Source organism: Salminus brasiliensis, chromosome 1 (assembly GCF_030463535.1).
Source record: "Salminus brasiliensis chromosome 1, fSalBra1.hap2, whole genome shotgun sequence".
Classification (NCBI taxonomy): domain Eukaryota; kingdom Metazoa; phylum Chordata; class Actinopteri; order Characiformes; family Bryconidae; genus Salminus; species Salminus brasiliensis.
The window spans coordinates 14,634,232-14,656,934 of record NC_132878.1 but is presented as its reverse complement, the minus strand read 5'-3'; the positions used below and the strand labels follow the sequence as shown (position 1 = coordinate 14,656,934).

Below are 22,703 nucleotides of genomic sequence, written 5' to 3'. Positions count from 1 at the left end.
CAAAACACCCAGACTCTGCAATAGCTTCTTCCCCCAAGCCATCAGACTTCTCAACTCCAGAGACTGAACTGATATTTTTTCTGTTCCATACTCTCTCTCTCTCTCTCTCTCTCTCTCTCTCTCTCTCTCTCTCTCTCACCATTTACCCCAGACAATATGGGAAGCATTTTGCACAAATAACTTTACTACCTCACTGGACTCAATATTTATTGCACATTGCATAATTTGCACAACACCCCTAATTATTTATTACTCTTTGTCTGTACTGTGTTGTATTGTTTGTCTGCACTTGTACACACTGTACTGTGTTGCACTGTGTTCTGTTTGCACTGTGTCTATGTTGCACCATGGTCCTGGAGGAACGTTGTTTCGTTTCACTGTGTACTCTGGATATAGTTGAATGAAAAAAAAAACCCCACTTGACTTGACTTGACATGTATATGAGGCTGTTACTAAGGCATGCACATATTTGTCCATGTTTTATTTACCACAGTGGCAAAAATATTACTATACAGATTGTTTGTTAATGCCTAGAATTTTCCTAACCAGGCAAGTCAACCGGCTGGTTGACTTGCATATCTGCTTCCTGAATGGAATATGTGGGGAAACTGTTAAATGAGGACCCAGGAACTCAACTGTACCAATAAATATTTTTGTAAATGTACTTATTGGTGAAACTGTTAAAGCGTTAGATGTCCTTGCATGGTGTGTAAAGTGGTAAAACTAAACATTAGTCATTATTTTTGTAAATCCAGAAGTACACACACACACACACACACACACACACACACACACAAACCCCGCCCATTACACTGGGATTGGGTTGTAGTGACCAGCCTCCCGCACTGCGATTGGTTAGCATTGTCCAACGTCCTGCACTGGGATGACGAGTATGTCCAAGCGGCCTGCGCTCGGATTGGCTTTCAGGAAGGAAGTCTAGCCAATCCTTGGCCTATTCGTGAGTCTTAACCGCTAGCCAATTCTAGTACGAGACGCGGGACACTACCATCCAATCCTAGCGTAGGAGGCCGGACACTACTAGCCAATCCAGGCTCAGAAGGCTGGTCACTACTAGACAGTCCCAGCGTAGGAGGCGGGATTTTGCTGGAATACGGATGGGGAAAAGAAAAAAAACTAATAGCGCCTGAGGAAGCGCCGCCGCCTGGGGGGGAGAAGACGCCGGACTTTCGCCTTTTCCCGCCGGCCCTCTCCGCTTCGCTCCGGTCCCGTCACCAGGCGAGATCCGTGGTGGGGACGAGAGGAAGAGGAGGAGGAGGAGGAGGAGGAGGATGAGGATGAGGAGAGGATGCGTTCAGGCCGCGGGAGGAGAAGGGAACCGGGAGATGATATCAGCGGCATTAGCATCAGCATCAGCATCAGCATCAGCACCAGCATCAGCACCAGCATCAACGGGGCGCTAGGCTAACTGCCTCCCTCCCTCTCCTACAACCACCACCACCACCTTCAGCCACCGCTCCACTTTCTCCACCATCATCACCACCGCCACCTCGCTTTTTTTCCTTACCCCCCCTCGCGGTAAAAAAGCAATGCTCGCGTGAGGGATGAGGCTGGAGAGAGGCACGTCAGGCCAGAGCCGCGGCCTATATCTTCTCCCCTTAGCCGGGCTCACCACCGCCAGAGCAAGAGCAGCATCCGCCAACGCTTTGCCACCATCACACCAGCATCTTTGGTAGGGACACGGTCTCTCTCTCTCTCTCTCTCTCTCTCTCTCTCTCTCTCTCTCTCTTACACACACACACACACACACACGCTCTCTCTTTCTTTTTCTCCAGATCCATCTGTCTGTCTCTCCAGCCTTTTCTTTCCCCTCTTCTCCTCTTTTGCTCTCTCTCTGTCTTTGCATGAGAAATACAGGCCTGTCATGGCCATTCTCTCACCCCCCGTCGCCATGGCAACCACATCCTGTTAATAACCCCCCTCCTCTCCCCACACTCCTCTACAACCACCACCATCACCACGTCTCTTTCTCTGCCTCTCATTGTCTCCTCTTACAGTGTAAATCAGCGTGTCTTGATGGTATGAAGTCATAGCTCTCCCACACCATGTTCCTCACCCAGTTCATTGTGATTGAGAGGGTCTTCCCTGTCCTTTTCTCCTCCACCATGATGTAATGTCTTTTCTTGTTTGCTGGACTCGAGTAGCCTGTAGTATATGTCCGCTTACGTTTCCCGACATGCCTGTGCTTGTTTGGAGACTTTTCTTTCTTTCTCATTTTGCAAAAGTGTGCTCAATCATGGGGAAATGAGGTATCCCGTAGTCCTTATTGATGGTCTAAGGTTGGCTAATGCTAATTCTCAGCAGGTGCTTACAATTCATCGGTGCCTACGTCTAGTTTTCTCTGTAATCGTAAGATGTGAGGCATTTTTGCCCTTGCCAGCCTTGCCAAGGTTATAGCAAAAGCAGAGCAGCTGATCTACAATTGCAATACTGCATGTTCTCAATCTTTTTACCATACGATTTAGATGGTGTGGCACTTGTACTGTCTTAAACTCTGTATAGATGTGTGTTTCTTATGTCTGTGCGTAATGTGCTGTCACTGCCGCACAAAAACCTTGTATCTCCATTTTTATGGTTTGACATTTTTTGATGTAATGTGATTCTGACAGTTGTTCTATACATTATATCCAAAAATCTCATGATGAATGGAAAACAGAAGTGCTCCAAAATGTCTTGGGACATTGTGCTTTAACATTGACTTCCATTGGAAGATAAGACGTTTTTTTCTCTCCTGTAAAGTTGCCTCATTTTGCATTTAGTTTTATGCATCAACAGCTGTTTAGAGTGTAGCTTTCCACCATTTACCATGTGCTTCAGTCCAGGAACTCTGAATGCATGAGGTTTAAGCTATGAAAACAGTGTTTAATGAAGAATTCTGTAGTTACTGGAGAGCAGAACACATACACATTCATTCTTTGCTCCACAAAGCAATGTCTGGATAAGGGTTACTGGAGACGTACGTATATTCACAGCTATGATTACCATCAGTCAATGAAGTCTTTAAAGAGTTCTTACACTTCTGGTCGAAAAGGACAATGTAGCTCATAGACAATCAGTTGACCAGGAGGCCTTGTACTCTTATTGGCCATTCAATCAAGCAAGGTGATTTTGTAGGTATAAAATTACTGTTCCTAGCCAATGTGTCAGCCACCCTCTACGTTGTCTGTCAGTGTAGAAGGACCACTATAGGACTGCCCACGAAAGTTATTTGGGTGAGTCAGTGTAAATCTAAGATCTTCTATATGGAAGGTGTACCTGATTAAATGACCAGTCAGTGCAGGTACAAGGTAGGCTTACCTATTAAGTTATGAGTAGTTTAGTCTATACGTGTTGTCACACTGGATAGCATGTTAAGACTGTTATGGTATTGCTTTACATGTACTTTAATGCCATGTTTTGCTCACTACTCTTCTGCAGGTCAGTGAGGAGATCCAGGAGCATGAGCAGGACTCTGTGTGGCAGGAGCAGATGTCAGGGTATAAGCGCATGCGGCGGCAGCATCAGAAGCAGCTGATCGCCCTGGAGAACCGGCTGAAGGCCGAGATGGACGAGCATAAGCTCCGGCTGCAGAAGGAAGTGGAAACCCTGGCCAACAACACCTACATTGAACTGGAGCGGCTGGCCAAGAAGCAGACCGTTCAGATGGAGAAGGAGGTAATGAAAGCCCTGGTTTAGGTAGAGCAGTGTGTTATCAACTTGATTCAGTACTCTCTTTACCACCGTATTGAAAATGCAGTGTTCAACAGAATGAAGTTCTGTTACTTGTAGTGAAACTTGTTCAACATGCTCTGTATGAGAAAGTAGCATTAAAGTATATATTAAGATCACTGTACAATAGGTAGAGCTGTACCCGACTTGGCCAAGACTTGGCCATTCAATATGAAGATCCAATTATTCAATCATAGGTTTTTTACCATATAGGAACATGTTCTTTAACCTTTAATAATCAGCAAAAGAGATGCTGCATGTAATGACAGATTGCACACTACTTTAATTACTGTCCTATAATGAAATATGAATTTGTTGAATATTAAGACATGTATGCATTGTGTTTAATATAAGCTCTTATAGCCTATTTTATTATTTTATTTCAGTTTAAACATTAAAATCACTTCTTCAGCAGGATCAGCAAGATCTACTTCTTTATTTCTCTTTAAACATAAAAAAACTTAAATAACAAAACATAGTCAATTATTTTTAGATGAAAAGAAAAGTGTAAGGCCTGACAGAAATTTGCACTTTAAAATAATAATTTCTCGTCTTCGATTTGCTTCGCTTATTAGGCGACTTTTTCATTAGACATAAACAAAAATAATAATCAAACTGAACTTTCTGTAATATTTAGGATGTGTTTGTCTTCTTTTGTCTCTTTTTCTTGCACAACAAAAAGCTAATAGGTCTAAAAGAAAGATTGACCTGGCCTATATAAATCACAAGCCAAATACGTTGCCATATGTTCTTGTGTACTGACGGCCCCAGCAGAGATATGCAGAACATATATTTGAAACGAACCTGCAAGTAAACTTGCTGACTGCATTCAATCTGTCCTTTGAGAATAGTCACCTGTTGCAACTTACCCATTTCAAGTGGTTTGTCGTGTTGGATGTTGTTCAATGATTAGTGAATTCTTGCAGACAGAGCTTGCATTTAAGTTTATTAAGATTCTCCTTACTCCATACTTTAGACTTTTTCTGAAACATTGATATTGCTAGCCAAACTTACCACCCTTCTGCTTTACCTTCAGCTTGCCTGAAAAGTGACCCACCAGCGCATGTTGTCACATTTAGCAAGTGTGCCAAGTGGACCTGCTAGGAAAAATAAATAAATAAATAAAATAAAATAAAATAAAAAAAAACATAAAAAAATAAAATAAAATAATTATATATATATATATATATATATATATATATATATATATATATATATATATATGATTCATGTTATTTATAATTCTTTGTTACAGTGTAATCCATTGGGAAATTTCTGTATGTTTTTGTCTGTTTTACAAAAACTTCCTGAAGGCTTGACTCTCCGACTGATGATTGGACTTTCAGAGTGCAGCCCAAATAATAGGGCTGTGAAATGATTGAACTAGTCACATTATTAATTAATTGTTACATTTAATAATTTGCATTTATCTTATTAGGTATTTTTCCCTTTAAAAAGCAGTGCCTTGTTCCACCTGTTTAAAATGGACAAAATAGCCAGAATGTAAAAACAATTTTCAATAATGAATATTATTTTAAACGAATGTTGTTTGTATCAAAACATCCACTGAGAGCAACACTGGCTGCTTGTGATAACTAATAACTGTATATATCAGGAATTGTAGCCTCTCACTCTCGTACAGCTTGCGTATGCTGTTAAGTGAGGAATGGCCTGGCCATCGGGGACAGTTGAGGACCAAGACATTTCCTGGTGGCCATGCATGATCAACATGTAGTGTCTCAGAAAATGAATGCTAAAGACATATCTGACAGATATTTGGAGAGTGCACATACCGAGATATGTGCTATCAGTGCTATCGACACAAATGCCACTTCAAGGCCAACTTAAAAAAGAAACAGCCGTCTAAAGACAGGGGAAATTAAGTTCCAATCCAGTCAGCACCACAAACCAAGTCTGAAAATAGGAAGACCTTCCCCCATGTGATGGGGGTCTTACCTGCAAATCGAAATAAACAGTAAACAAATTGAGGCACACACTAAAAATCATGTGCGATGGGGTCAATGTGATTGTAGTGGGCTGATCTAGACATTTTAATGTCCATTCCAGTTCCAAATATGTGTTCCAGTGCTAATATTAGTGATGTGTTTCACTTGTAAATGACAGTTCAGATTTGATGTATTTTGGTCATTAACAAATTCAAGGTTTTGCAGTAGCTGGAAATAGCTTCGCTTTAATCAAAAGCGCAATCAGCTGAACTACTAAAATGTTTAAAAGCTGTATCCCCTATTTAATGTAAGTCATGAAACTGTGTTTCACATTTTTAGTAGTTGTAGTTGAACTATCTATGAGTTGATTGAAATGGCTTTTTATTAGACGTATATAATATTTAGGTGTTTGCTACATTGCATTAATAGTAAATTATCAAGATTTTATACATTGATACACTGATCAGTTATATCATCAAAACTGACAGATGGAGTGAAGAACATTGATTATCTTGTTCTAATAGCATCTGTCAAAAGGTGGGATATAATAGGCAGCAAGTGAACAGTCAGCTCTTAGTAGGAGACCTTCTGAAAGCAGGAAAAATGGGCAAGCATAAGGAATTCAGCCACTTAATGGCTAGACGACTGGGTCAGAGCAGGTCTTGTGGGGTATTCCCAGTATGTCGTGGTCAATACCTACCAAAAGTGGTCCAGGGAAGAATAACCGGTGAACCAGTGAGAGGATCATGGGCACCTAAGGTTAATTTTCCTATTAAAGTAAACATTGAATAATTAGACATTTTACTCTAATATAGGTGAAGGCATCGGCTGCAGAGGAAAAGAGAATCCAGCAACAAATTTTGGTCCAGCAGAAGAAGGAGCTGACCACCTTCCTGGACACACAGAAGAAGCAGTACAGGCAGTGCAGAGAGAGGATGAAAGAGGTGGGTGCAGTGTCGGCCAAACACAGTACACACAGACAGTGAAAGTGTGTCTCCTTTGTCAAATCAAGCAGTCATCAGCTACACTGAGAGTAGATGCCATGTAACCTGTAAAATGAATTTGACTAGTTTATACAGTGCCCCCCATGACGTTTGGGACAAAGATGTCATATTTTGTTAATTTGCTGCTGTACTTCAGTTTTAAATAAATCCTTTTGATGGGTAGAGTTGGTTGGTTGGTGTAGCTAGTGGGTAACAACACTTTTACATGTTTGCTTGAATGTCGTTTGCATAGACATAGGTTACAAAAGTGCTTTTGTGGATGCAGACAAAGCAGTTGCATATCTATGTAGTCTTGATTCTAGACTTTTGGTCATCTGTAGAGTTGAATGTTGTCAATATGTTTTTGTGTGAGTGTAATGAATGGGTGTTTGTAGGGCCCTTCACAACATTCCGGTATTCTGTCTTGCGCCCAATGGTTTAGGGTGGGCTCTGGACTCCACACAACTCTGACAAGGAAGCAGTAGATGAATGAATCTTTGGGATATTAGTAGTGTTGCACCGATATTGTATCGGCATTGCTGTGGTTACTGGCACTTATACACAGTATCGGTATCAGCAGTAGAGAGCACCAATACCATGAAGTTTACTGACAAAGTTTTTTTTTTTTTACATAGAACATTTAGTTATTACCATTACACAGAAATGTAATGGAACTTTTACTATAGCACCCTTTTGTTTCCATGTGATGTTTTTTTGGTTCTGCATAAGCAAGACCTTAGCTGAAAAAATAGTTTCTAAGTTGAAACTTTTCAAATGTGCAGTTACTCAACCAGTAAATGCAGTTCTTTCAGGCTTATTATATCTTATTTGGGGAAAAGATAAAAAAGTAAACCCTAAAAAAGTGGAACACTATGAATACCAGGATTCATAGCCATTTATTGAGTATTTAAGTCTGAGTTGTTATCGGTACTTTGTATCGGCAGATACCTAAAAATCTTAATGTCACTATAATATCTACCATTAGTATTCAAGCTCGCATAGCTGGGCCACGCAAGTACCACGCAAAATCTGCAACATGTGCTAAAAAAACTAGTAAGCACAGATGCCCTGGCTGGGGAAATCTGAGAGTTGCAAAGCCAAAATACCAAAATGCCTTTAATGCTTTAATTCACAGGCAATTATATTACCTGAAAACGTTATCCTCCCTATAGAGCAACACTGCTTAGATAAATAAATAAGGGGAGGGCAATAAACCAATTAGCAGCATGGAGCAATTTACTAGTGAACTTACCAGGATCCAGTTTCCCAAAAACATCTTACTGTTCCGATTGTGTTATAGTGTTAACTGGTCGACTGAGAGTTCAAGCATCGCTCAACCATTTGAGAGTCATCTTTGTGCAAAGCTTTTGGGAAATCCAAGTATGCCAAGTATGAGCATGTGCTTTGAAAATGGTCCTCCCCAGAAAAAAAAGGTCTATTTTTTAGTAGATAGACTATGACATTTTTACTATTTAAAGCATGCTTCTCTTTTATACAACAATCCAGTTTGGAACCAATTTCATTTGGTTATAAAAGGCATATTTAAAAAGATTTTGGCCCTGTACAACTTCAGAGGTTTCAAATATTTAGTAGGAATGCGTACAAGATAAACCTTCCATTTACACTTTTCAGGGAACCCCTCATTCCAAAGAAATGGTCTGATTGGTTACTGTAACTGAACTGATTTTTAGCAAAGAAAATGTAGTTGCTAGTTACAAAGCTAACAACAGTTGATGTACAGTTAAATCACACTCTATTGGCGTATTGGTACATGCTTCAGACACTGACTTACTGACTCAGATCACATTTCCAGTGATAAGGTCATGTTTCTTCAACTAGCGCTGCACAGTTAAATGGTGCACCATCACTCCTGTGTTTGCAAAACCATTCTACAGGTGCTTCTGTGGGGGCAGGGTGCAGCTGACAATTCCTAGTAATAGTTATTAGCTGCCTAACCATCCTTATCAAGTCAAGGGCATTAGGTTTAAGATATCTGGAAGGGTACAGTTTTTAGCACATACCACATTTTTGTTTCAGTAATAAATAATAAAAATATTTTAAGTAACTGAGCAAAGTTTTGAAATGAAAGTGACAATCTGTATGCTCTATGTTCACCTAATTAAAACACAAAAGCAATGATTGGAAGCATTTGCTTGAACTCCTGTTCCCACAGGAAATGAATGAGGACTCCTGCACACCGAAGGAGGAGAAGCAGGAGCGCTTGTCCCGCCACAAGGAGACGGTGCAGCGCTCCCAGGCCGAGGAGGAAGCACAACTGCTGAACCAGCAGAGGCTGGTCTACGAGAGGAGCTGCCGCGCTCTGAAGAGACGAAGCCTTATCAAAAAGCATGAGTTTGAGCAGGAGCAGATACGGGAGGCAAGTCGTAGCGTCTGTGGCTGGGACTCTTTCACATAGTCATTGGTTCATCTCACAGATCTCTCCTCTGCCTGATCAAGTGCCTCTCTTTACCTTATTTCTTTAATCAGAACTGTCATATGTTCATCTTAATTCTACAATCTGCAAGTCTACAATTAAGCAGAGAAACATGGGTTTCCCTTTATCCCTGATGAATAACTTTCATGAGATTCAGCAATGTTCATGTTAGGTGCATGCTGACCCATGAATCGGTGTCCATGACCAAGAATGTGGATGCTCTGGCTGTTGGCCCTGCTCCAAAAACCCAAAACAGAAGAAAATGCCAATATTAGCCATGTCTGATTGCAACTGTTACCACTGGCTCCAAATAAACTAACAAAAAAGAGTTTGGAGACAGAAAACTGCAGTCCGTCGATAATATCTATATTATCATCTTTCAGTATTAAGCGTTATTTAGGCTGAACTGAATATATAAATGAAATAAAACTGCCTTTCCAACCACAGCTAATTGCCAAAAAAGTTAGCTCCAAGCTACACATGGATATCAACCCACTACTGTTAACTACAGCTCTTCACTTTTTTTTGCTGACTTACCTGTGCAAAACTCTGCAAGAATACCTATAACTGCACCAGAGTTTGTTTAGAAACAGACCCAACTACTAGTGGATTTGCATCAGCAGTGAGCAGACAGCAGGGGGCAGCCCAGCACATGGGGGAGAGAGAAGAAAGGAGAAAGTTAAGAATAGAGTGGTGTACGATCTGTATAAGAAGTAGCTTAGAAAGACAACATGATCAAAACCTGTAATCAAAACAGTTCAGAAGTGTTAGTATGTAAGCAGGCTAATTCAGCCAGGAAAAGGCTGAGAAGTACAGACCAACCAGCTTGATTTACTGCGGTGTAATCATGTAAACACAGCATAAATGTGACCTACAAGTCGGAATACTGACTCCTACCAAGAGTCCATTCATCATAATCATCATCATCATCTGGACCCTTGTTCTTTTCTTTTGTGTCCCAGGAGCTTAACAAGAAGAAAAACCAGAAAGAGATGGAGCACGCCTTGATGATTCGGCAGGACGAGTCCACCCAGGACCTGGAGCGGCGGCAGCTGGAGAGCCTGCAGAGGTTGCGTATGGAACTGATCCGTCTACAGCACCAGACAGAGCTGGAAAACCAGGAGGAGTACAATAACCGTCGCCAGAGGGAGCTACACAGAAAGCATGCTCTGGAGCGCCGGCAGCAGCCCAGGAATCTTAAGGTAAAGATTGTAAATTCACTGGTTAAAATGGACTATTCAGGTTCCTATACACTTATCAGCCATAACATTAACATTAGCTGAGCTGAAATTGAACGTGTTACTGTAGCATCTGTCAAGGGATGTGATCTATTAAGCAGCAAGTGAACAATCAGTTCAGTTCAGTTCAAAAAGTTGATGTGTTGGAAGTAGAAATATGGGTAAGCATAACGATCCTAACCCATTTGACATGGACCAAATTATACTTGTGGACAAAATTGTTGGTACCCCTCAGTTAATGAAAGAAAACCCCACATTGGCCACATAAATAACTTGAATCTGAAAAAAGGGATAATAAATAAAAATTCTATGAAAACGAACAAATGAAAATCCGACATTGATTTTGAACCATGCTTCAACAAAATTTTTTTAAAAAAGTAAACTCATTAAACAGGCCTGGACAAAAAGGATAAAATAATAAAAATAATGTGACCAAAGGGACACGTTGAATCAAGGTGTGTCCCCTAATTAGCATCACAGGTGTCTACAATCTTGTAATCAGTCAGTGGGCTTATATATAGGGCAGGTAGTCACTGTGCGGTTTGGTGACATAGTGTGTACCACACTCAACATGGACCAGAGGAAGCGTAGGAAAGAGTTGTCTGAGGAGATTAGAAAGAAAATTATAGACAAGCATGTTAAAGGTAAAGGTTATAAGACCATCTCCACGCAGCTTGATGTTTCTGTGACTACAGTTGCACATATTACTCAGAAATTTAAGATTCATGGGACTGTAGCCAACCTCCCTGGACATGGCCGCAGAAGGAAAATTGATGACAAATCAAAGAGACATATAATATGAATGGTAACAAAAGAGCCCAGAAAAAATTAAAGACAAAACTAAAGAGATTAATGGTGAACTTCAAGCTCAAGGAACATCAGTGTCAGATCGCACCATCCATCGTTGTTTGAGCCAAAGTGGACTTCATAAGAGACGACCAAGCAGGACACCATTGTTGAAAACAAATCATAAAAAAGCCAGACTGGAATTTGCCAAACTACATGTTGACAAGCCCCAAAGCTTCTGTGAGAATGTCCTATGGACAGATGAGACAAAAATTTTACTTTTTGCCAAGGTACATCAGCTCTATGTTCACAGACAGAAAAATGTAGCATATCAAGAAAAGAACACTGTCCCTACTGTGAAACATGGAGGAGGCTCTGTTATGTTCTGGGGCTGCTTTTCTCCATCTGGCACTGGGTGTCTTAAATCTGTGCAGGATACAATGAAATCTCAAGACTATCAAGGAATTCTAGAGAAATGTGCTGCTTCTGAAGTGGTCTTCTATGAGCTAAGTCCTATTGAGCATCTTTGGAAGGAGCTAAAACATGCCATCTGGAAAAGGCACCCTTCAAACCTGAGACAACTGGAGCAGTTTGCTCATGAGGAGTGGGCCAAAATACCTGCTGAGAGGTGCAGAAGTCTTATTGACAGTTACAGGAATTGTTTGATTGTAGTGATTGCCTCAAAAGGTTGTGCAACAAAATACTAAGTTAAGGGTACCATCATTTCTGTCCAGGCCTGTTTCATAAGTTTACTCTTTAAAATAATTCTGTTGAAGCATGGTTGAAAAGCAATGTCTGACTTTCATTGGTTAATTTTCACAGCATTTTTATTTATTATTACTTTTGTCAGATTCAAGTTATTTCTGTGACCATTGTGGGGTTTTCTTTCATTAACCGAGGGGTACCAGCAATTGTGTCCACATGTGTATAATGGTTAAGAGGCTTGGTTTTGTGGAATGTTCCTGGAATGCAGGGGTCAATACCTACCAAAGGCAGTCCAAGGAAGGACACTGGTGAACCAGTGACAGGGTTGTGGGCACAAAAAAATAACTGATGCGTGTGGGGAGTGAAGACTAGCCCACCTGGCCAGGTCCCACAGAAGAGCTACTGTAGCATAACTTGCTGAGAAAATGAATGCTGGCTGTGTTTTCTTGGAGTCCATGCCTTGTCAAGATGTTGCCGCATGAGGGGGAGCTACACAATATTTGGCAGGTGGCTTTAATGAGATGGCTGATAGGTGTGTATATAAACGTTTATATAATAGACATTACTAAATGCCAGAATTGAGTCTGAGTTTTGCAGTGGAAATGGTGCTGGTACTTTAATGTATTGCAAAGCACTGTTTCTGTTTTGAATATGATCCTATGGGATAACATAAAAACATCCATGTTTTATGTTGTTTATTGTATATTCGGTGCTACAAAAACAGGCATTGGAGATGCAGATCAAAAAGCAATTCCAGGATACCTGTAAGGTTCAAAACAAGCAGTATAAAGCTCTGAGGAACCATCAGCTTGAGGTCTCCCCAAAGAGCGACCACAAAACCCTGCTGAAATCTTTGAAGGAAGAGCAGACCCGCAAACTCGCAGTGCTGGCAGAACAGTATGAGCAGAGCATTAACGAAATGATGGCCTCTCAGTCGGTAAGAAACTCCATAGAAGAGGAGACGGTGGTGGTTGTGCAGTGGTTAAAGCCATCAACATGTAGCAAGTAACTTGTGTCTCTAAACCCAATTATTATTATTTTTTAAGTTGTTTCCTTCTGAGCTTTTGATTAAGATTTTAGCCGTTGTCCCTTGGACATTCTAAAGTACAGAATGATAAAAGAATATGATTTATTTATCATAGTCATTCTGGGGATGGGTGCCCTGTATGACAATCATTCAGCCCTGTAACAACCATTCAAGAACATTAAGGGTCAAATGTGATGGGGTTAAATGTTGAAGGTTTTGTGCTAAAACATGAAAGGACAGGGTCAAAACCTTGAGCTTGACCAGCTTGATCATATATAGAGAAGAGCGAAGATTGTATAATTTTAATAAACTTAAAATAAACTTTAATAAACAATTTGTTTTTGTTCATTTTTGTGCTTTTAATAGTCTACACAAATGTGATGTTGGAGAGTGGGGAGCTCTAAGCTTTATTTAAGCTTTATTTATTTAAGTTATTTTATATAAAAAATTTTAAGCTATTACATAATATGAGTCAGTCACATTTAAAATTTTCCAAATTCATATTATGAACCATATGTCATAAGGGGCACTGAATCCAGAGAATCAGGATTTTTTAATTTTATATTTTTTATTTTGGAGTATTAAGATATTTTTACACAAGTGAGTCATGGTACTTAAAAATACTAAAATTCTTTCAGCTGGAGGTCTGTATTGTGCTTAATAATCTGCTACATGGTCCCCTCACAGCTACGTCTGGATGCTGAGCAGGAGGCAGAGTGCCAGGCCTTGAAGCGGCAGTTGCAGCAGGAGATGGAGCTTCTGGATGCCTACCAAAGTAAGACGAAGGCGCAGACTGAAGCCCAGCACGAGCGGGAGGTGCAGAAGTTGGAGCAGAAGGTGTCTTTGCGCAGGGCTCACTTGGAACAGAAAGTGAGGCTGGTTGTTTTACATTAATTTAATCTCCAACACATTATACGAAAAGACCCCCCAATAAGCCCATGCAGCCTCTAAGTTCACACGCACTTTTAATGTGAACTATTAAAATAAATAGAGTAGATACAAAACTAGACATCTCATACCAACCCCAGTTTACGCTCAAAAAAAGCTTTCAAATATCTGACATACTTGGGTCTGGGGGAGAATGTCCTTACATGCCAAGGCCACTTTAAATGTACTGATTAAGATTAAGATGTTACTTCTAGTCTGCATGATAAACACCAATCAGCCATAACATTATTTCCACAGAGAGGTGAAATGAAAAACATTGATTATTTTAATCTACAGGGGCATCTGTCAAGTGGTGGGATATATATAGTTCTTGAATGTGATGTGTTAAAAGCAGGACAAATGGACAAGCACAAGAATCTGAGCCACACAGGGCCAAAAAAGCATCTCTAAAATATCAGGCCTTGTACCTACCAAAAATAGTCCAAAAAAGGACAACCGCTACGACAGGGTCATTGGTACCTAAGGCTTAGTAATGCCTTAGAGGTCCCACCTCGTACAGGACTTAAAGAATCTACTGCTAATTTCTTGGGGCCAGATATCACAGGACACCTTTAGAGGTCTTGTGGAGTCCATGCCTCGAAAGGTCAGATTTGTTGTGTTGGAACAAGCGGGACCTACTGAATATTAGGCAGGTATGCTAATGTTATGGCTGATCAGTGTATATCTGTACTGCTGAACTGTCATATTGGCAGACTGTGTTATTCCTTGTCCCTTTTAGCGTTTCAGCAATGTATCTATACGGTAATGAGCATTAATGAGCACAGTTAGCTCCAACCTCACATAAAAGCAAGTCTGCCGAACAGACCTAACTCGTAATGAATGAATTGTGTATTTACAGTTATGGTCAAAAGTTTACATACACTCATCATTGACATGAATTTCTGAAATCAACACAGGGTCAGAAGTACACATACATGGCCACAAATTAATGTACACCCATTTAGATTATTAGTTGAGTGGTGCTGAAAGTTCAAAAATTACTTGCCTAAGGCCTCTTAAGGTCTGGAAGAAGATCTAAGCATTCACTTTCAGCTGAGATGAAATTGGATCAGATGGAAAGAAACAACCCAAGAACTACTATGATCTGGCCTGCTGTGAATTGGAAGCTGCTGGAACATCAGCGTCTCTGTCTACAGTCAAGTGAGTTTAACATCAAGTGGCTGTTGTCACTTCAAAATCGACACATTCAAGCTCGACTTGGATAAAGAAAAAGCCTTAGACAAGTCAGATTAGACAAAGATTGAAACGTTTGGCCACAAAAACCAGAGGTATGTTTAGAGGAGCAAACCCCAAGAACACAGTACCAACTGCACTAACTGCATGGTGGTGGTAGCACCATGCTCTGGAGGGAATAGAATAATGAGTACTACTTCAGAATTCTTCAGCATAACTTGAACTTGGTCATTGAACTGAATTCTGCCATGAAGAGCAGTCAAAGATCTAAAAGAAATGCCACTATAATTGATATATTTTTGGTTGATGGATACCAAAAGCATCAAAAAGGGACATTCAACCAAATATTAGGTGTGCTGTGTGTATACTTTTAAACCTGTATGTATAATCTTGACGTAGAACCCTGTGTTGATTTCAGAAAAGCTTGCGCCAAACTATTGTTTTTGTTTCTATCAAAGATGTATGTCGTACACTAATATTTCTACTCCACAAAAATATTTCAAAGAAGTCACTGAAAGCCCAATACTGCCATGACCTTCATTTCCTTAATGAGTGTATGTGAACTTCTGACCATAACTGTATATCTCTATGCATTATATCTAATAAAAGACATAATTATTTTATTCTTTTTTTTTTCTTCTTCTTTGCTTTACACACAGTCCAGGATCTGACAGTTCACTATAAACTGTGTCATTTGCTAGGTGCTCCAGATTGTTTAGCAGACAATACAAATGAAAGATGTTGGATATAAGTCTTATCATATCTAAAATGTTTTTTTATTCTGGAAACTACTTTTCTCAATACTGCCTAGATGTCCCTTTGGTCATTTTAAAATAAGGCATTCATTGAAGTTTTTTTTTTATATTACCCAGTACTGGTTACTTTCTATTTTTAAAGCGAATCTAACTCTCTGAGCTAAAGGCTAAAGTCTGAAGTCACACAGACAGAGAAAGTCTGAAAATTAAATAAACGTTTTTTAAACCTCATATTGGATTATACTTTATAATTATACTTATATAAAAACATAATAAACCCACCTGTCCAAAAAACTACACACTATTTAACATTTAATTTGAATAAAAACATTTGTAGTATATCTTACAGAAAGAATCTGTCAAAGATTCAAATAAATCTGTCTTGTACCAAAATCTAACAAATTGTATTTAGTTTATTTATAAAACAAATGCATAAATTAAATAAGAACAGAAACAGATTAGGCTTAAAATGTCTCCTGGTATTTTAGTCTCCTTGAAATCATATATCTAATATATCGTTTAATAAATTGATTTAATTATTCTTACATTTTTAAACAACAGAAATAGTCTTCTGAACATTTATCACATTATAAATGAAACACCAAAAAAAGTATAGAGACACCTGCGTCTTCCAAAATTCTTAATTTAATAAATTAAATGTATTAAAAATAGTATATTCTGCTTTTGTTGGAGTACCGGTCTTTACTGTCCTGGGAAGGTTGGAGCATTGCTGTGAGGATTTGATTGCATTCAGTGACAAGAGCGTTAGTGACGTTAGGATGTTGGATGATCACCACCCCACCGTACCCCCAACTCCCCAACTCATTTCAAAAAGATTGGATGGAGGATGATCATTTCACTATATATATATATATATATATATATATATATATATATATATATTATGTTTACAAAATATTATTTGCTCCACAGAGTTCTGTTATGTTTTTCCCAGACATGTTCATGGTGTTCAAAACAGGATGTATGCACACCAATGTCTCAGATTTTTAATTAATTTAATTTTTAAATTATATTTGATTATATATCACGATAAAAAACTTTTTTTTTTTCAATTTACAAAAAAAAAGCTTTGAATTAACCTACATTTAACATCAGGTTTCTGCTAATTGCTAAAATGAAATAAATGCATTTCTTTACTAAGCAAAATTATGCAACATTGAATATCTTTGTCTGAAAAAATATGTGAACTTAAAATCAAGAGAATGGCAACCAGGTGTGAGTTTAGCAGGCACTCAAGCTTTTCAAGAACATAAATGGGTCTACACTATTAAAGTGTGGTCTGCACTACACAGGTTTATGGAAGTGTGCTATGCCTCGAACAAAGGAGATTCCTGAAGACTTCAGAAAAGTTTCTTTGATGCTCACCCCGCTGGAAGGTTACAAAAACTCATCACAGTTTGAGGCTGCTTTGCTGCCTAAAGTCCAGGATGGCTTGTCATGATTAATAAAGCGGGTCGTGTAGAAACCATAAGCTCACAAATCTACAAAGAAATGGTTAAAGCAGGAGAAATTTTGGAGTCAAGCCAAAGTCAACATTGAAATAATGTGAAAGAACCTAAAAAGAGCAGTCTGTGCAAGAAAAGCTCACCAGTTGGAACAGTTTTGTAAAGAGAAATGGGCTAAAATCCCTTCCACTTGTTGTTCTTGATAATACTGAGAGGTTAATCTTCCATTTCATCAAAATATCTCAGATAAAATGGAAAAGTTCATATAACAGACATGCTTATTTTGATTAAGATGGGCTTATTCTGGGTCCCCCTCCTATGTGCTGTTATAGCTAAGAACAATTTGTAGCATTTCAGTTTATTGTACGGTATGTACTTAGTGTTTACTAGTTCATTTACAGTAATTACAGTTTCGGCAAATACAGTTTAGTTTTTGGTCTGGTTTACCACATAGACAGCAGAACAGGAAGTTACTCATGAATTATTGTTGGCATTGTAGCACTAAGTACTGTTTTCACAAGTTACTAAGTACAAGCATATAATGGTGTTTCCAAAAAGGATGTGTATTTGCTATAAATGTATTAAATATTTGGTACTTAATAATGTAAAAATAAATAGTAGCTAAAACGTTCATACAAACCTGTGCTAAAATGACTCTGTCTGATTGCAGATGGAAGAGGAGCTGGCTTCACTTCAGAAAGAACGGACAGAAAAAATTAAGCATTTATTTGAGCGGCAGGAGCGGGAGTTGGAGACATTTGATGCAGAGAGTGCCCGACTAGGATTCGGAAGTTTGGCCTCGTTTGACTTTCCCAAGGAGGACGACAGATGATCGAACCCAGGCTGACGTGGCCATTCAATGCTGATGTCTGTGGACACATTGTGCCTGTGCTGTCCCTGACTGTTGGATTTACCAAGATCACCTTTACAGTGACCATGCTGGATCAGTCTTTTCAAATATCTTCATTCTTATTGGCTGGGGGGGGAAGCACTCTGAAATTCTTAAGAAAGCAACAGCTACCAACGTGAGTGACTAAATGGAGCTCAGAAAGGGATCAATCTAGAAGAACTGACCTTTTCTCCGTGCCGCGTCCACCCACTTTTGGTATTAAATCAGTAATTCAGGATATTTTAGTACAAGTAAGCACTTTGATATGTTTAAGTATGAACCCAACATGTAAGTAAACATATTGTGCGAAAATGCCTTTGGTGTTATCAAAGGACATTGCGACTGTAGAATGTGTCCTCCGTCTTCACCGTGGCTATTAGCTGTTTTGTCTTTGTTTATCACGGCGAATGTGAATACTGTTGACAAAAGCTGTAAGCAAATGCAGGTTTTGAAACAGTGTCTAATTTTAAAAATATGGTGAATATATTGAGAGCATTCAATTACTTTCATATTATTGTGGTAGAACACACTTCTTTTTGAAAAGGTAAAAAAAACTAAAAATGATATCATTTATTTATTGTTCAGTATCCTAAATTAATTGCCATTAGTTTTATCAGGGTGTGAATTTATTACAATGAATCAATTCTGTCAGACTCCTTACTGGTATTATTGCATGCACTTTAAAAACAAATTCAGGTTGTGAAATGGAGCATGGATCTGTCAGAGATTTTAGCTGTGTGTAAATAAAAAGTGGTCCATAGCAGTTTTGTTTTCATGGCTATTGATACTGAACATAAGCTTTATCTTTGATATGAAAATTGCCAAATTGCCAAATGCCTTTAAGTTATGTTGATGAATGTTTTATTTATTTATTATTTTTTTGTTGTTTTTTTATTTATTTAATTTTCTTTTGCCCTGACAACATCATTGTTTGTTGAATTGTGATTCATTCAATGTGGAGTTCTCACTGCTCTTGTACAGGGAAAAATGGTGCAATTTGTGTTGTAAACATTTTATATAAATATTTGTATATGATAACCTAAATAGGGGTTTACACATGTATTGGTCAGTTGTTGCCAACAGAAATATAGGAAAGTCTTATTCAGCGTAGGCACAGGAAGGCAAACTATTTTTGTAAGCAAAATAGAGAGAATTGCCAGTTTCACTTGTAATGTGACAACATAATGTTTTCTGATGAGGCTGTGAATCACTGTCATGGCAGAATTCATAGCAGGCTGGCGTCTAAGTGAGCAACAACAACAAAATATGAAAGTGGTACTTTTACAAATCATAGTCTTTAAAAAAGGATTATGTGGGGACAATTCATATCTTTTTAATCCCTCAAAAAAGATTCATATCTTTTCTAAACTCACTTGCATCACACTATGCATACCTGGCATATAACATGTTGTCTGATTCAAACTAAGAGACACCATTCAGTTGAGTATTTTGTGACTGTCATTACAGGCCTCTTTTCAAACAAAGCCATTGTTGAAACTGCCATTGCACAAGTGAACTGATGTTTTAACTAATAAACTCAATGAAGTTTTGGTTTGCTAATGATATGTGATGAAAATATAAATATAATTTTGTTTATTGAAGTATTTTTGGCAATTATGCCAGGCTATAACAAGGAAATCAAGCATTTTTACTACAGGCAACTTACTTACAATGTATACAACTGGGTAAAACAATGACCATGTAATGGCCTTTAAACTGACTAATATACAGATAAAGGGAAATGTATATTTCACTTGTACTTATAGATGTATTCAACCAGTGCAACTGGTTTGCTAGCAACTATATAATGTGTGCGCTTACCTGTACACACATACATAGAACTTTCCAGTGGAGCTGCTGAATAGTCTAAGCGAAAACATCTTACAGTGACATACAAATGTTTCTGTTACTGTGAATAACCAAGCCAGTAAACAATGACTGGGTTTCCAATAGACATAATGTTAAAATTACACGATTTCTTTCATTGTTTAAGCAAACAAACTCTTTTTTCCAATATACAAATGTAAATAATCAAAAAGGAAGGGTTTGAAGCAAATTTGGTCATGCTGCATGGTCAGTACTTAGGAACACCACTTTCGACAAGTATCATAGCTTGTACACAAAAGTTGCCGCTAGTATCTCAGTGTAATAAGACATTGCCTAGTTTACAAGTACTAAATGAGTAGTATAAGACTAAACATCCTGTTCTACATCCTTAAATAAGTTGTTGAAGTCTTCACAGAATTGTAAATACGAAAAATTAATGCAAAACCAAGATGTTGAAGTTGTGTACTTGCAATGTTTGCTGTATTCTATCTTACTTAGAATTCTATCTTTAAAATAAGTGCGGTTAAGTGAGGTTGTAAAACAAGCACTTTTGGTTCCCTAAAGAACATTTTAGTGAATGTTTCTTCAGAAGCATACTGCAAACCTTTTGAGTGGGAAATGAAAGAACCCCTTTGCCCCTTTTATATTAGAGTACATCACAGAAGTCTCTCATCAGCTGGAGTCAATTAACAAAGTAAGCAACATTCAGTGCATATTTGCCTCTCGGTTCTACATTTACATTTACATTTAAGGCATTTAGCAGACGCTCTTATCCAGAGCGACTTATAAAAGTGCTTTCATATTTACCCGAGGATAACCTCAGCTAGTTTGAATAGACTAATAATTCAAAGACACTACTAAATACAAGTCAGTAAGGTGACCACTCTGCTATTCGCCCAAGTATTCTCGGAAGAGGAGGGTCTTCAGTCTGTGTTTGAAGACAGTGAGTGACTCCCTGTTCGGACACCCAGGGGAAGCTCGTTCCACCACTTTGGTGCAGGACAGAAAAAAGCCTGGATGCTTGTCTTCTGCGGATTTTGAGGGATGGCGGGTCGAGCCGAGCCGTACTTGAAGCTCGAAGGGCTCTAGGTGCGGATGGGCTTTTAACCATTGCCATCAAGTACAGAGGGGCTGGTCCATTCGTGGCTTTGTAGGCCAGAGTCAGGGTTTTGAATCTGATGTGGGAAGCAGCTACAGGAAGCCAGTGAAGAGAAAGCAGCAGTGGAGTGACATGACTGAATGTTTTTTTAATCAGTTTTAACAAAGCCCAAGATCTTAGTTTGAACTGCAGTCAACCATTGGGATACTAGGCCTGATAAATCAGTTGAGAGTCAGGCTTTTAACTGTCCACCTCTTTATTGACTAAAAACAGCACATTTAATATTACTAGTACTGCTACACAGTTCAACGCAGTTTTTTACCCCTATAGCCCACGCCTGGCATTACGCATTGGTGCCAATAGGTTCATGTTCAGATACCTATTCTACTGGCAACACTTCTCTACAGGGACTAGACAAGCTGTGTGTGTGCATTTGCACATCTGTGTCAGCAATGGGTGCAACTGAACGCATTTATTAAAATGTGTGTCCACAAACATTTGGACATATTGTGTATGTGAAGTACAACAAGTAATGTAACTCTTTTCTCGCTCCCTTTGACATGCATTTCCTGCTGTGGCCACTAGATGGAGACAATTACTGGGCTGTTGTACTTTAGCCTTCTTTTGTTTTGAACATGTGTAATGTTCATAATGTTCAAATCCATCTTGCACACCTTTTTCTGCTTAATGTAGACAAAAATATTGACCATGTCAACAATCTGACATTTATTACAGCCTTGTTTCTAATTTGTCTCTAATTTCTCCATTCCTGAGTCCCAGAGAGCAGCTAATCAAAGGTTTTTAAATGCTGACAAGCTGGTTCAGGTGAGTGGAGACTTGTGAAGTCAAGCAGTAGGGTTAACTCAACTTTAAGGTGACGGCTTGTTCCTTGTGTGGCCCAACAGATGGCCACAGTTTTAGAGAGGTTTTACAGTTTTACAGAGAGAAAACATTCTCTTACAACTTTCTCTTGGACATGGAAGAGAAGGAAGCATGATGCATAATGTCGAGAATATTTTGGCAACATTACAAACCCACTCCTGTATAAGAGCAGCAGTGAAACTGATACAGAAAGAGAATATGGCACGAAGACAGAAGGTGGCGCTGTCTATTCAGAAAACCAGTGGAACACATTAACACATTTTTTATTTTATTGCATCAATATTAAAAAAAAATTCCCCTTCAACATTTAATCCACAATAAAACAGCTCCACAAAACAAAAATGAGCCATATATATAGCAGTAAATGGTTTAATATTCAGTGAAAATTAAAGACCCATACTTTTGCTTTTGTCCAATTTCTAATAAAACCTGATAGCAGCTGAAATGTAAGTATACCTTAAGTATAATTCTCAAGAGGTTTATGTAGTTTTGCCAATGCAGAAGGCATGTGACTTAACAGGCATGTAAAGTCAATGGAACAAAACATTAACGCTTAAAATAAGACACTCTGTACCTGTACAGGCCGTAAACCTCACTGCTAAATTTGGCTTTTGCTATGTATGGTAGGCCTACTCTTATTGAGTGAAACTGATCTAGCAGCTGTTCACTGTCAATCTTTACGGAGCCTGGTGTTAATGACAGGGCCTAAAATAAATGTAGCACTGACAGCGAGAATGTGATAGGCTTGGCAGGAGAGATCATATTTAGCCATGTACAGCCTTGTCCAACACATGCTCTGCTTGATTCATGTTTTGCAAC

General features: G+C 38.8%; 1 protein-coding gene across 1 annotated transcript; it reads left to right on the top strand.

Moving 5' to 3' along the window:
• Positions 1-1,133: 1,133 nt before the first annotated feature.
• Positions 1,134-19,626, top strand: taok3b (TAO kinase 3b). Its single transcript, XM_072672498.1, has 8 exons — positions 1,134-1,690; positions 3,436-3,672; positions 6,488-6,616; positions 8,829-9,032; positions 10,052-10,291; positions 12,543-12,755; positions 13,533-13,715; positions 17,858-19,626. Exons 2-8 carry the CDS (start codon positions 3,487-3,489, stop codon positions 18,017-18,019), a joined length of 1,317 nt encoding a protein of 438 aa, XP_072528599.1. The 5' UTR covers positions 1,134-1,690; positions 3,436-3,486; the 3' UTR covers positions 18,020-19,626.
• The last annotated feature ends 3,077 nt before the right edge of the window (positions 19,627-22,703 follow it).

Excerpts from the sequence above, each read along its gene's own strand:
- taok3b (XM_072672498.1), top strand. The coding sequence starts at position 3,487 with ATGTCAGGGTATAAGCGCATGCGGCGGCAGCATCAGAAGCAGCTGATC. Across the intron at positions 3,673-6,487 it reads CCGTTCAGATGGAGAAGGAG|GTGAAGGCATCGGCTGCAGA; the intron begins GTAATGAAAGCC and ends ACTCTAATATAG. Across the intron at positions 10,292-12,542 it reads AGCAGCCCAGGAATCTTAAG|GCATTGGAGATGCAGATCAA; the intron begins GTAAAGATTGTA and ends CTACAAAAACAG.